At 37.1% G+C, this 15,759-nt stretch overlaps 1 protein-coding gene across 5 annotated transcripts in view; it reads left to right on the forward strand.

Moving 5' to 3' along the window:
• Nucleotides 1-1,311: 1,311 nt before the first annotated feature.
• GRM7 (glutamate metabotropic receptor 7) overlaps nucleotides 1,312-15,759 on the forward strand; it is a 158,744-nt gene continuing 144,296 nt past the window's right edge. For all 5 annotated transcript variants that reach the window (XR_005658152.1, XM_039886602.1, XM_039886604.1 and 2 more), the window contains exon 1: nucleotides 1,312-2,475. Coding sequence is in view for 4 of the 5 variants with exons in the window: in XM_039886602.1 (XP_039742536.1) it covers nucleotides 1,549-2,475 (927 nt within the window). In the remaining variant the exon portion in view is untranslated. The remainder of the gene's footprint in view (nucleotides 2,476-15,759) is intronic.

The following is a 15,759-nucleotide window of genomic DNA, read 5'->3' on the forward strand; positions in this document are numbered from 1 at the left end:
GAGCTCAGACAAGCTCAAGAATAATCTTTGTCTTCAACTCTCTACTCTGCTTTTCTTTGTGTTGAGTTCTTTTTATAATAAACTCTTTCTTTCCTATAGTCATGAGCACCAGCATCTTAACATGCAGGAAACTGCAAGTCAAAAAAAAAAAAAAAATCAAAGATTTTTAACCTATGTGATTGTAGGAAAACCATAAAATTAAATTCTGGGCTATTCCATAATGATTCCATTCCTAACCCAATCTCTGTGGCTAGGAGGAGAATGTATCAGTGATTGATGAAGTATGGTTCCTAGAGAACCCCCAGCAACATCATTTGCAATTTTGTTAGAAATACATATTCTCAGATTCCCGTTCCATATCCAATAAATTGGAAAATAGAGAGTGGAGCCAGCATACTGGGTTGTAACAAGCCCTCCGAGTGATTCTGATGTATACTCAGGCTTGAGGACCATTGCAATATTCAAATTGGCTACACATGAGTCATGCGTGCAACCCCTGGAGCTTCTTAGTATAAGTTCCATCTCACAGGAAGCACATAGAAAGGAGATCTGAAGAACTGATATCAGGAAAAATTAAGAATACATGCTGTGCTGGCAAAGATGTTATTTCAGCTCAGTAATAAAGTGTTTTGTTTCTAATGCCATTATTTCTCAGAACATTGTTGGTTATGAATTCTCTTCAAGAAAATCAATATTTGAATTAAGCAAATACACTTTCATCCTCCCCTAAGATGACATAGTGTTTTAGTTAAATGTCATCTCCAAATAGATTTGTAGCCAATCTTGTAAGGTTTCCAGACAGCATTTTTTTCTTATCAAATGCTTCCTGATCTTTTAAGATATACTCTACTATAGTCTAAGTCTTCGGTAATGAACCTTATCACTCCTGTGTGATAAATAATAGGATAGGTTCACCTTGCTCCAAAATTTCTCAATGAAAATGGCAGTGATGCCTACAGAATTTTAGGGAAGGTGAATACTGCAATGTCATCCAAAATAACTTTAAAACAATTTTTTAAAAAATACCTAATAAAGGAGACAAATGTAACTTTTTAGATTACTTAAGCTTTTTGTTTGTGTTTAACTTGGTCTGGGACATTTACACTTATTCTGGAGAAGGCAATAGAGAACATGTCAGTATTTATCTAATCATAAGAATCCTTTGGGCACTTGTTAAAAATAAAGATCTAAAGGCTCTTTCTCAGAATATTCTTATATGGGAGGTCTAGAGTAGAGACAAGGAATTTGTATTTTCAAGAGTTGCGACAGGAAAAAGACAAAAAAAAAAAAAAAAGAGTTGCCACAGGGAATTCTTAGAATCAGGCACATTTGGAACATATTCTATAGTATTGAAGAGTAAGGATGCTGCAGTGAAATAGTAGGGAGTCAAATCTTGGTTGTAGCTCCTAATTACTGGGGGTAAGTTACATAATCTCATCAGGTGTCAAATCCTGCTATTATTACTGTTTGTTGTTATTGTGCTTTTCCTTTTCTCTTGAATGATGTGCCTGTTGCACCTTCTTATTTCCCACGCTGCAGATTGAGGACATGCAATGGGGTAAAGGAGTCCGAGAGATCCCTCCCTCAGTGTGTACACTGCCATGCAACCCTGGCCAAAGAAAGAAGTTACAGAAGGGCACTCTTTGCTGCTGGACGTGTGAGCCTTGCGACGGCTACCAGTACCAGTTTGATGAGATGACGTGCCAGCATTGCCCCTATGACCAACGGCCCAATGAAAACCGGACTGGCTGCCAGGATATCCCCATCATCAAACTGGAGTGGCATTCCCCCTGGGCCGTCATCCCTGTATTTCTAGCAATGTTGGGGATTATCGCCACCATCTTTGTCATGGCCACTTTCATCCGATACAATGACACGCCCATAGTCCGGGCATCTGGGAGGGAACTCAGCTATGTTCTGTTGACGGGCATCTTTCTTTGCTACATCATCACTTTCCTGATGATAGCCAAACCTGATGTGGCAGTATGTTCTTTCCGGAGAGTTTTCTTGGGCTTGGGGATGTGCATCAGTTATGCAGCCCTCTTGACAAAAACCAATCGGATTTATCGCATATTTGAGCAGGGCAAGAAATCAGTGACAGCTCCCAGACTCATAAGCCCAACATCACAGCTGGCAATCACTTCCATTTTAATATCAGTTCAGCTTCTAGGTGTTTTCATTTGGTTTGGCATCGACCCACCCAACATCATCGTAGACTATGATGAACATAAGACAATGAACCCTGAGCAGGCCAGGGGAGTTCTTAAATGTGACATTACAGACCTCCAAATCATTTGCTCCTTGGGATATAGCATTCTTCTCATGGTCACATGTACTGTTTATGCCATCAAGACTCGGGGTGTCCCAGAGAATTTTAATGAAGCCAAGCCCATTGGATTCACTATGTACACGACATGTATAGTATGGCTTGCCTTCATTCCAATATTTTTTGGCACCGCTCAGTCAGCGGAAAAGGTAAGTGAAAATGCACACCACACCATGAATTTCAAATATGTGTTCATTTTTGTAAATATTGTATAGCGCAAAAGGTTTTACATATGTAGAATGGTATCTCCAAGAGTAGGGAAATCCTAAATTAATAGGCATCAATGCTACAAAAGTCTCAAACCTGTAGTGAACTTTGCTTCATTCATTCCACTGAAAACCAACCAGAGATAGCCTTGTCAAGTTAATTTATAAAATTATTCAATGTAGCAAGTGATTTTCCAATATGAAACTATGTAATTTGCATAAATTAAACCTTTCTATTCATTTATTCTCCACTTTCTCTATTTACACACATATATCCTTGGAATGGCAGAAGAGGGCTACAGTTCCTTATGCTCCAGGATAAGATCATTACTAGCCTCTCTTTTTCTTTTTAGTGGCTGTCTAGGTCGTCACTTTGGAGTGGACCTAGTATGTGAGCTATACAACATATTAGAGTTGCCAAATTGCATGTGTGTGTATATGTATGTATATATCGTCATGTGCCTCTTTATGGAGATACATTCAGAAAAAAATTTGTTCTTAGGTACATTAATCACATTGAGTGATTTAGAGTGATACCAGAGACTCAACTTTCCAGCAAATAATATACATATTATATATGTATGTATGTATATGTATGTATGTATGTATAGATGGTAGAACAAGTGTCATCAAGCCATGAAATGGCTTAGTTTTCAAAATTAGTGTGCCCTAATAAGTTGATCCAAGATATGGTTAGTGCACATATAATTATAAGCTTCTTTTTTTTTTTTAATCTGTATTTGGCAGCCCTAGTGTGTTTATTCTTAATCCGATTAATGTATGTCTGGCTGTAAATTTGACATGCACGCAAATGTGGCAACCCTAACATGTTGATTCTAATCGTGATTTGTACACATCTGACTTCTACACCTACCCCATCTGGCTATAGTTTCGTGTATGTGAAAATTGGTCAGACTTAATATATTGATGTTAATAACATGTGTACTTCACTTGATGAAGGCAGCTCTGATATGTCACTGCAGCTGAAGGCAGAACTGAGACTTAAGAGTCCTAATTGGAACACTCTGTAGGAGAAAGCATGGTTATAGTTGGATTAGAATTAGGATGTTGGGGGTCTAGTCTGATTCCATGATACTTTGAGAAGTCTCTTAAACATGCAGGGACTTCGTTCCCTAAATGAGGAAAACAGGGATTGAGATAGGAATGTCTACAAATTTACAAATCTATTGTTCTAGGACTTAGGTATTTTATTATAACTGCTGTTCTCTGTTTAATCAGGTAAAGGATTAATGACATTTGGCTGATTTTCCAACTAAAAAGATGCCTTTTACCTATATTGTTTAATTCAGAAGCTATAAGTTTAGACCGTATTTTTTTTAAAAGTGAATATTTCATGAAATCACACAGAATTCTAAAGCCAAGAAGAGTGAATGGTTCCAGATTATGATTTTAGCCATAAAGTGTCTTGAAGGACGTTCTTCTAAAATATATGCTCAATGAGCATAATATGTTTCTAACAGTATGTTTCACATTCATAATGTATGTTTACCGTCTGTGAAACCAACTTGAATTTCATTTTCTTGCTTCTATCCACCTCTGAGCCAAGGGAATAGTAAAATATGAGTTAGGGTAGTGAAATGCAATAGAAGGAAAAAGAAAAATCTCCAAATGTATGCTGGTAACTTGATAACCATTGAACTTTTTATGGGCATCATGATGTGTATCATCAAGGCCTATGGAAGTTATAATTATTTTGTTATTAAAACAAACACAATTCCCTGTGAAACAGGTTAAAAAACATTAAATCCTTTTCTTATAAATTTATTCTCGAGGAATATAAAATGGAGGAATAATTGCAGTTTTGTAGATGAGCTTTTTTGGGTCACATATTTGACAACATATGTCTCTACCATTTTATTTGCCATTTCTATCCATTTTTAGTCATGACTATGGATTTTTTTCAGTAAGTTCAGGGGTATAATTAAGTCATTAAAAACCTGAAATGATATACAAGTTTTTAGGAATTGAATTCACTGATTCTAGTCGTTCTAGGTGACGTCATACTAGTAGCACTGGACTACAAGAAAAATTAAGCTGTCTTCGAGCAGTCTGCTTTTAACCCAGAGTTTAGAAGGAACATATTCCTTCTTATATACTCTCAGTGTGTTATGGTATTTTGCACAGTAGATTGGCACAAAGATACTGAATTGCCAAATGAGAACAGTGGATTGTATATGAAAATGCACACACCCTAATGATAGGCATATGACTAGAGGAGCATGAGAGATCAATTAAAAATATTTTATATACATGAAACCTTGGAATTTAAATTGTGGAAGGTGGCAAATTGTCTAATGCAACAAAGAGGTCATAGCAAAAGGCATTCTTGCCAAGCTAGCAACATATAGAATTAAAGCCCTTCCATTTTAGTTTAGATGTAACAATTTAAGTATTTCAAATGGAAAAAATCCACTGTAACAGAAAAAAAAAAAGATTAGGCAGCAAACTCAGTGATAACTATTTACTGTTTCAGGAAATTTAATTCATTTTGATTATACTAGTGATAGCTTCATGAAATTTCTCATCGATTGAGTTCATAAGCACAGCAGAAAGAAAGAGGAATATGTCTTATTTCTTGCAAAACATCAACTCCCATGAAGTTTATTTTTGCTGTTGTTAAAGAGGATGCAGGAGATTACTGCTATCTTGTTTTATCATGGCTAATCCTGTGACTTTTAGGATCTTGCAAGTTGGCCAGGGAGAGAAGAGGTAAGCTTTAGCCATGAGAGAACAATTCCTGGTTTTAAGAATTATGTTCAAGTGATCATAATGATTCAAGGTAATATTGTAAAAGGTAGAGGGATAGCATAGTAGGCATTAGCTGGTCTGGTGAGGTGTGGTGAAAGTTCATTGTTTCATATTGGTATGATATGTTGGGGAACTAGATTGTTTTCCATGAAAAACAAAGTCTTGGATTGTGGGTATATATAGAGAGAGAGTTTTGCATGCAGCCTAGAAAGGAATCATGCTTCAGGTAGGAAGAATACAGTCTACCCTGCTAAAATCTGAGAAACCCTATAGGCGCTATGTTTATCCAGAGATATTTAGCCAATTGTCTAGAGAACTTTCTAAGTAAGCCAGTATATTATTTCGTACACATAGGCAGGGAGACAAGCTTTGTACGACTTGGCCCTGCAAAGGCAAATTAGATCCTGGTATACAAGAAATGTGATCACAGGGTCTCAGAGGTCTTCCCCTTTGTGCATATGTGTTTGTTTTGATAAGGGAGTGAGAAAAGAAGAAAAAAATGGATCGAGGCATTTGCTGGCCAGAAGAAAATTTGCTGGAAAAAGATTAGTGGCTTGAAGGAAGACTGTGTCTTCTATAATGGCACCCATAGACCATTCTTCCGCTCATATCAGAACAGAACCAGGGTGGTCACAACATTTACATAATAGGATTATTTGGTTTAAATCGAAGCATTATTCTGCTAACAGAATTAGGGCTACTGTTGACAATCTCTGAAGTAGCTCAGGGTCCTTAACTCAGTGGTTCTCAAAATTGTGTCCATGATGATCCCCAGAGAAATTTGTTTTAAAAAATACGGCATGTCTGCCCTCTCCAACTGGTTCAGTAGGGCTAGAATGGGGCACTGAACTCTAGATTATTTAACAAGCATGTGTGAATAATGGCAGTGGAAACCATCCATGCTTATTAAAACTGCCTAAACATTTCCTTCCCAATTCACAGAAGATATCCGGTAAATATTTCCTTGATTTCTACTTTGAGCTTTTGGGAATAAGTTAATTCTCATCCCAAGCAAATGAGAGGTCAAGAGATCAAGGAACCACGAGATCAGAAAGACACTTTCCAGGATGAAAGACAAAGTTTAGAATAGAAAGGTCTAAGTGAAGTGTCAGCTCCAAGATTTGGGTCAGAGACCTTAAAAGCGAGGAGCAAGGCACTGCCTCTGGGACCAGAGATAGCAAGAGGCCAGGCACACGAGAGTGTTTCCCAGGGGTATTTCTTGAGGGATTGAGACTATAAGCCAGAACTTTTGATCTTCCACATGTAGTAGATTGCTACTCAGAATCTGAACACAAAGCAAAACCAACTTAGGGACTAATACAGAGATCAGAAATATTTGCCGGATGGGTAAACATTCCCAGATCCATGCCCAAGGCAGGCATCACTAATCGGTAATGGCACCATCTCCCTGAACTCTGGTGTGTTCTATTCTTATCAATACCATATTTAGGCAGCCACTACCAATAAGTCAGAACTGGAAGGAGTTTGCAATCATGTGCCATTTCTGATTTAGTATCAGGCTTCAACAAATGACCCTTTGGTACTTCTTCCCACCCAACTGTTTCTTGCATTAGGTGAAAGCCAATAAATGACTTCCATTAAGATTATTCTGCTTAATAGTAAAGAATAGTGAAGAAAATGGGGTGTGCTTTGGTTTGTCTTTATTTTGTCTGATTTCAAATCCCCCCCCCCTTTTTTAATTGCCAAATGCTGTACAGAAAGGAGTTGTCCTAGTTCTCTTCAGGAGTTGTATATTAATCTATGCTTCTGTGCTATTGGATTTGATTAAAATTTTCTCCTGGTCTTTCAACAATTGAATTAACAGTTGTGAAACATCTACTATGACCCTGGTAGTCTGTGAAGGACTGTGCTACAAAGGTAAAGAAGACACTAACCTTGTCTGTCAGGAACTCATGGTCAACATGGGGCTGCGAAAAGCATTGACTAGTGTGAGGCATGTTACAATTGTCATACAAAAAGTGAAGGATGGTCACACGGAGAAGGAGACTCCACTTAATTGTCACAGAAAATGTGACAAATGGATTGAAGTTATCGGAATACTAAGCAAGCCAGTGAGAAATTATATGTCAAAAAATAGGGGAGTGGTGTTTTCAGCATATGGTACATAGAATGAGGAGACAAATTGCATTTAAGTGAGTTTGACTTATGCAAATTTGAGAGAGCGTAATAATACAATTTAATAAAACCTCATTCTATGGGCAAATTTTGACACAATGTGAACCCCAATGTGTCATTTCCAAATTAACTCTTGGCAAAAATCACATCTTTTCAAAGTGATAGGCCAAGTTAATTTTAAATACCATAGCTTGTAAGATGAAATACCTGATATTTTTTCTTAGGATGAAATATCCCCTTATGAATATGTTGAATTATGCTTGGTCTTTCCTCTGATGCAATTTCACCCCCCTCTGGTTTTACTGACCTGGACTCTGTAACAAAGGTAATGATGCAGTGAAGAGCAGTGGAGCCATATTGTGAACTTTTTAGACTTTCTCCTTGAAGCTATGGAGAGCCAAGAGAACTTTATAACTCTGGGAGAAATATGAGCACTGGGTAGTTTGAAATGGGAATTCCAGGTATAGTACTTGAGGATGAGCAAGGGCAAGAAGTAGTTAGAGGAAAGAAACCTAGTTAAATAGCTATCGTCATTGACAAAAGACGGCACTGGTTTGAAGAAAGCCTGAGGGATTAGGAAAGATAAGAGCGGGTCTGAAAGCTGTTTTGAACTTATTGAACATTAAAAGAATTTGTGAATAGCCTATACCTTATCTTTCCTTTAGTGATATGTTGTGTGTGTGTGTGTGTGTGTGTGTGTGTGTTTACTGAAATAGAGGTATACTTACAGATATATATTTTTTTGATTTTGCAAGTAACATTGTCCACTATTTAATCTTTTTTCAAACAGCGTTTAAATGAGGAAAGAAAAAGGACTCCTATTATCCCTTCCTCTATAGACAATCATTGTCAACAGTCTGATGACCTACTTCTAGATATGTAAATATGTACCTTTTTACATACATATGCTATCGTGTTTTAAAACAAAAATCCTTATTTTTCCTTCTGGAAGGCTTAATAAGAACCTTTACCTTGCATTTAAACACAGTAGGGAGAAATGTTCCAATATATAGGTTATGCTGAGGCCATTTGTGCACCCATGCTGTGATGGGCATGCATATTGGTGGCTGAGATCTTGTTTCTGTTGTTTAGTTTTGTCTGATCCTATTTATATCAGAAGCATATGAAACCATCTCCTTTCTCTTTTCTTCTGTGATCTTGGTGATAACTGAACTTCTCTCCAAACAGCCCTTTGAAACCAGCTGTTTGCATGTCCGGTGTTAGCCAGCGGCTTGAGATGGTATAGTCCTCCTTTCTCCTTTTACCAGACATCAGCTAATTTCAGCTGCAGTCACCTAGGATAATTAGAGCCTTCATCATCTTAGCGTCTTCCTGTAGCTGGAATAACTATTTCAGCAAATGAAAACCAAGAGCCTGTGTAAAACTGAACTGAGGTAGATCTAATAAGGAAATAGCTTACTACATTTTAAAAAGGCCCCAGCCATGGAAGGTTTGAACAGAGAATTAACTCCAGAAAGATAAATTTCTGTTAAAAGAGAAGACTCAACAAGAGACTTTGTATCTGCTCACACATGGAGTTCTCCCTGGAACACACTTTCCCATTAGGTGTTTTTTTTTTTTTACTTTGAGACTTTAGCCACCAAGAGACCCAAATACAAGGATACAGGCCTCACCTTTATAACTAGTACCAGGATAATCAAACAAATCTCTGTTCTTTGGCATTTATTTCAGAGCATAATAGACCACCTATTTTCAGAAAGAACTTTTCTGAAAGCATAAATCATAACCGAACATAGTCTGTTGATGAGCAGTGAGGGGACTACTTTGGGGTCCTACAATCCCCATACTATAGATCATAAAACTAGCCCAACTAGGATTTCTTTCTGGTCTCAGTTTTTCTGGTCCTAGAAGCTGGCCTGACGACCAACCCCCCTCACTTTCACCCCTTCATCCTATGGCACTCTGAACCTGAACATTATATATTTTGGATGTGTCATTTAACCTCTTTGGTTCTGGATTCTGCACAGTGGATATAATTTTCCCTACTTTTAGGTTTGTTTAAGAGAAAATGAGATCTTTAAGTCGTCTAGCACAACATTTAAAACACCGATGATGTCAGATGCTGGTGAGGATATGGAACAACTGGAGCTCACATACACTGATGGTGAGATGTAGAAAATGGCGCCATCACTTTGGAAAACAGTTGGTCAGGTTCTTAAAATGTGGAACACGCACCTACCACACTTCTCTAACCATTCCTCCTATGTCTTTACCCAAGAGAAATGAAAGAATATGTCCATACAAATGCTTGCACATGATTTTTTTTTCTGGTAGCTTTATTTGTGATAGTCCTACAATGCCCACCAACAGATAAATGGATAAACAAATTAAAGTTTATCCATGAAATGGAATAATACTCTGCAATAAAAAACAATGGACTATCGATATATCCAACAGCAAGGATACATCTCTAAATAATTATGATGAGTGAAATAATGTAGATAAAAAAGGAGTATTCACTGTATGAGTTCATTTATACAAAATTCTTTTTAAAATTCAAATTAATCTATGGTGTCAGAAAGCAGATTAGTTATTGGCTGAGGATGAGAGAGAAGGGCTTAGAATTACAGATGAGCACAAGGAAATTTGGAGGGTGGTATATGTGTTTACTATCTTGATTATGGTGATGGTTTAACAGATGTAAACATACATCAAAGCTGATCAAATTGCATACTTATGTATAATTCGTTATATACCAATTTGTTAAAAAACTAAATTTACGTACATTTTAAAGAACTTCCTAGCTTTACTCAATGATACATGGATCCGGAAGCATTGCATCTAGCAAATAGAAAGAAGAGTTGTATAAAAGGAAAGACTTTGATAGGCAGAAGAGGTTGGAACAGAGGAAGGTATTAGCAAAAAGTGGATTGTTTCAGGCAAGGTCACCTTCCTTTGGGGGACAACAGGGGTCTATCAGGCAGATTACCTTACTAGTGCTGACTGGGTAATTCTAGATAACTGGTTAAGATTACACTGCTGGGAGAGGCTGTGTAATCATGTAATTAGGTTAGGTATTAAGTCTTAGTTTGGTGATATGGGCTTAGCACAAGTTATTCCATTTTGGGCCTTTTTCTATTTTAAACAAATCATATGTCAATAAAACCATTTAAAAATGCTTTGCCCAGAAACTCTTCCTTTCTCTCCACTTCCTTCTTTTTCCTGAAATTTAATCATTAAGTTCTCTTATGCCTATTGACCAATTTGCACTGAAACTAGAAATCGAATCTATAATAAAACAAGAATTGTGTAAATGAATTAGAGTATAGAGAGTGCTTCACAGATTCTCTAGAGCATGATAAATGCTTAGTAAGGAACTGTATCCTACCACCATAGGCTCCCTTTAGCAAAGCAGTTCTGTCTGGTCAAGGCAAAAGTGTTAGCAGAAGGTAAAATAGTCATGTATTTAAGGGAAACCATGAGTGGAGTTTATAGTATGGATTAGGGGGATGACAAAAGCTAACTCTGAAGAAGTGGGTAGAGGTGAAATCTTGGAGGATCCTGTATACTTGATTTTGTTTTTTAGTTAAGAGATTGGGAGGGATTGCTTCAATGAGTTATAGGGCAGGGATGGGACATTGTTGGATTTATGTTTTAGAAAAATTATTTAGTGCTTATGAGTAATGGCTTGCAATTGGCATCTAAAGTTAGGGTTGTTAGTCATGTGGGACTGAGTCTCTAACCTGTGGAATCTGACGCTATCTCTGGGTAAATAGTGTCATAATAGAGTTGAATGAAGGACACTATTGTTTGGAGAAAAACCTCACATATAGGAGTTGGGTGAAGAACCTCTTATAGCTGATATGTGAAATTCTATTCTGGGAAGACGGACAGTGGTTACCAGTGATGATTTAAATGGACTTTCTCTATACTCAGACTTTTAGATCCATAGTGGTGTACAACCTAAGGGTGAGACAGTCTCAGAGAAAAAAATTGCATAGGGTTGGTAACCAGCTGTACTCCCTTTCTCTGCCTGTCGGTAAAGGGGCCAGCAAACCTACCCAAGGATGTTAGATGGGACCTGTATAATTGTTGGTAGGAAGAGACTTTGGAACACTACCTTCAATCTATACCCTCTCTCCCCAGGTAAAGAGAAGAGCCTATGGGTGAGACTGCAACACAGTAGTAGTGATATAGATATAGATATAGATTAGATATAGATATAGATAAAATGTATATATACATATATATTATATGTACATATATGTACACATATATACACACATACATATATATGTATGTGTATGTATTATGAGTATGAGAGATGGTTTTGAAGAGTGTCTGTATACCAGAAATACTATTTGTATACAGTCTCCCTTTTTGGGGGTTTTGTCAGTGTATTGCCACTACTCTGGTTTCGTCCAAGCATAATGGGTATCTGGCCTTTGAACTGTAAGCAGTTCCTAATGAATACAGCTGTTCTCAGCTGACTGGCACTTGGATCTTGAGAATGCAGGGGCATGCCATCTACTATGGCATTACATACCCTCTAATGTCTCAGCTTGTTAACCTGTGACTTCGGTAGCTCTCTACCCCAGCTCAGCACATTTGACTTCCAGATTTGACTGGGTTTGGCCATAAAGCCATTGAGAAGTCAGTGCATCAGGGAGTACATAGGCTAAATAAATGATAATCCAATTACAGACTACAAGAAGGGCTTGTGTGGAATTTCTCTGATTGAACAAAAGTTACGCTTTCCCATTCAAGTCTCAGGCACATGAGGATATTAGAGAAGAGATACAAATGGTCAACAGAGAAATTTTAGGTCAAGGTTGAGAGTACACTGTGGCAAGGAATATAAAGGACAAGTCAATGCCACTAAATTAGCACTTCCTTGAGGTTCTCAAAGGTCAGGTACAGTGGGTCATCAGTAAATATTTGTCAGTAAGCAACTTAACAATGAAACAGACCCATTTTCTTTCTTGTATTGCAGACTCTCTGATCTTCACTTTGAACTTTGATGTGATCTCACTTTTCTGATTGATCACTTGCAAGAAGCTAATATTGTTTCCAAAGATGTTTGATTTATATGTAGAGAGTCAATTTTTAACACCTGGGTAATTCTGGCTAACAAACTCAAAGCCCCAGATCAGTTTGTAATGATTGGGTTTTAGCATCCAAGACCGGATATTTAGGCTGGCTAAATCTGCCTTCCAGTTCTATCAATTCCATTGTGTTTGTCTGGTAACCTTCCCAGTGCCTTGTCAAAGTGAGTAGGTTGAAATTTTATGGCCAAATTGCAATGTTGATGAGGCCAGGGCTGCTGCCTGGTTCTGTACCAAACACCAGATGAATGGAGCGCTTAGTTTTAACTCAGTAATCATATCATTGTTTAATGTTACAGATCTTGCGGCATAGAAGTTTTTTGTGTATTTTTTTTTAAGATACTTAACTGAGAGGCAAGGAATCACCACATAGATGTTTCTAATTTGTGTAGTAAAATTTAATCTAGTTTTTATTCCCCTTTTCCCAGAATACTTGCTGGGTGGGTAGACAGAGATAAGTGTTTTATAAGACCTTGAAACTTTCATATTAGTTTCTAAATAGGAATCTTACTAGGTTACAGTGCAGTGGGGAATGGGGCCAAAATCCTAAGATTTTCCAATATTGAAAATCTGGCACAAACAGCAAATAAACAGCAAACAGAGGCAAACTGCTGACAAAGGAAATGAGCTGAGAACTCTATGAGTGCCTGTGTCAGAGAAGGAGACTTCACCATCTGATTCCAGGGTTCAGAGCCATGTGGATGATTGGAAAGCAAGCTCATTACATTTTTAGATCCTCATAAAGAGCTTTGCAAGATGAAAAAGCCCTATCATTTCATTTTGCCACAGAATCCCAGTTTTCCACTAAAGCTATTGGGAAAAGAAAATGTAAGGAAATGATTCCTTAATGGTGATGCTGGCAATTAGCCTGCCTGATACGGAAGCACTGGTTTCTGCAATGGGTCCTCAGGTGCCTAAAATGGAAAATTGTCTCTCTAACTTATCTTGTGTGCTTCCATTCAGCTTTATGTTCCAATTGATTGCTTGGCTTATGACCAATCATTTTTTGTTTGATCCAGTGCCTCCCATCCCACAGGTCTAAAAAACCAGGTTAGTTGATATACTAAAATAGCAAATATGAGAGGTTTTTGTTCCCATAATGACACTATCTTTTTTCCCTCTACTACTGAGCTAGATATTCTAGGAGAGAGAGTTTTAAAGTAGTTTCCTTTTCTTTTAGAATGGCCCCTGTTATTTAACAATTGTTTTTAAAGTGCCTGTAACATGCTGGGCCCAGAGATCCCAATACCTGTGGTTCATATAATGCCTATTTAAAAAATCCTCCAGTGAGTTCTCATTGATATTCTTATTGCCTCTCTGCCACCATCAGAATTAGAATTTTTTAACTCTTCCTTAGAGCTGCGAGACTTAGCTTAAAGGTCCTAAACTATGGCCCATAGGCCAAATCCAACAAGCTGCTTGTTTTTATAAAGTTTTATTAGAACAGAGGCACAATAATTAACATACTGCCAATGGCTGCTTTCAGTCTGTAAAGGCAGACTTGAGTAGTTGTGGCAGAAATTGAATAGCCCGCAAAGCCAAAAATATTTATAATTTTGACCTTTACCAAAAAGTTTGCTGTCCCTGTCTTAGATGATCTGGTGTCTTCCTATATATCTGACCTTCATTACTTGTGCTTTTCATTCTCATTGATTTCCCTTCAGTCTTGCTGATATTATTTCTTCTTCTGAGCATACTGAGACCATTTTCTCCCAGGATCTTTGTGCAGGATGTGCCATCTGTCTAGGATGCTGTCATCCAGAACTTCTCATACTGCCTCTTACCATTATTCATACCTCCGCTTACAGACTCACATGAGAAGGGTCTGTTAACTCTCCTCCACCCAAGTTAAAGTTTTCTCCACCCCAGTTACCTTCTGTTGCTTCCTGTCATTATCCATCAGTAACTGATGTAAGTCATTATTTTGTGTATGTGCTTTTTGCCTCCATCTCCTCATAAATATTAGTACACTGAATGTAAGCACTTGGTCTGTCCAGTTCTTCTCTGAATCCTTAGGCTCCAAAGAGTGATTTGTACTTAATAAATCTCTGTGGGATGAATGAATAAATCTTTTCTGTAGTAAGATACAGACTCTAACCTCAGTAGACAGTTCAGAAGTATAGAGAGTCATGTAAACTAATATCTATGAAAAGTGCTACAATATAGAACCATAAGAAAGTAGGATTACAGCAAGGAATGAAAGAGATCAGTTTTGCTGAGGGAGTAGGTCTCTGAAGACTACACAGGTGACACACATCATCAAGAATAACCAGGCATTGTTAGATGAATAATGCCTCTAAACTGAAGGAATTGATTATGAAAGTTATTTATTGAAATTGATTACCAATAAATCTATAAAAATGTCCAATCTCACATGCCATTTTTAGTCTTCAGAATAAAGATGAAGAAAAAATCCAAAAATGCAAACAACGGTGAGTGCATGGAAAAATGGATATTTTTATGAACTACGAATGGATGTCCAAACTAATCAAATCTTTTTTTTATTCTGAATTCTTTTTTATTTTCATTTTTCACATTTTTATCGAGTTATAATTGATATATAACATTGATTAGTTTATGGTATACACATAATCATTTGATATATGTGTGTATTGTAAAACGATTACTCCAGTCAGTTCAGTTAACATCCATCACCTCAAATGGTTACAAATTTTTTTTGCATTGAGAATTTTAAAAAGATTTAGTCTCTTAGCAACTTTCAAATATACAATATAGTATTGTTAACTATAGTCATCATGCTGTATATTATATTCCCAGAAATTATTTTTCTTATAACTGAAAGTTTGTAGCTTTTGACCACCTTCACTTAATCCCTAACCCCGACCTCTGACAAACGCCAATCTGTTGTCTGTTTCTATGAGTTGTTTTTGTGTGTGTTTTGTTTTTAGATTTTACATATAGGTGCAATCACATGGAATTTATCTTTGTCTTCCTCTGTCAGACTTATTCCACTTAGCACAATATCCTTAAATCCATCTATGTTCTTGCAAAAGGCAGGATTACATTTTTTTTTAAATAGCATTTTCTTTATCTATTCATCTATTGATGGACACTTGTGTTGTTTCCAAGTGCTGCAATAAACACAAGGTACAGATAACTCTTTGAGATAGTGACTTTTTCTCCTTTGGATATATTTCCAGAAATTACTGGATTATATGATATTTCTATGTTTAAATTTTTAAAGGAATTATCCACACCGTTTTCCATAGGAGCTGTACCAATTTACATTACACCA

The sequence above is a fragment of the Pteropus medius genome, unplaced genomic scaffold, assembly GCF_902729225.1.
Source record: "Pteropus medius unplaced genomic scaffold, Ma_sr-lr_union100, whole genome shotgun sequence".
NCBI classification, from domain to species: domain Eukaryota; kingdom Metazoa; phylum Chordata; class Mammalia; order Chiroptera; family Pteropodidae; genus Pteropus; species Pteropus medius.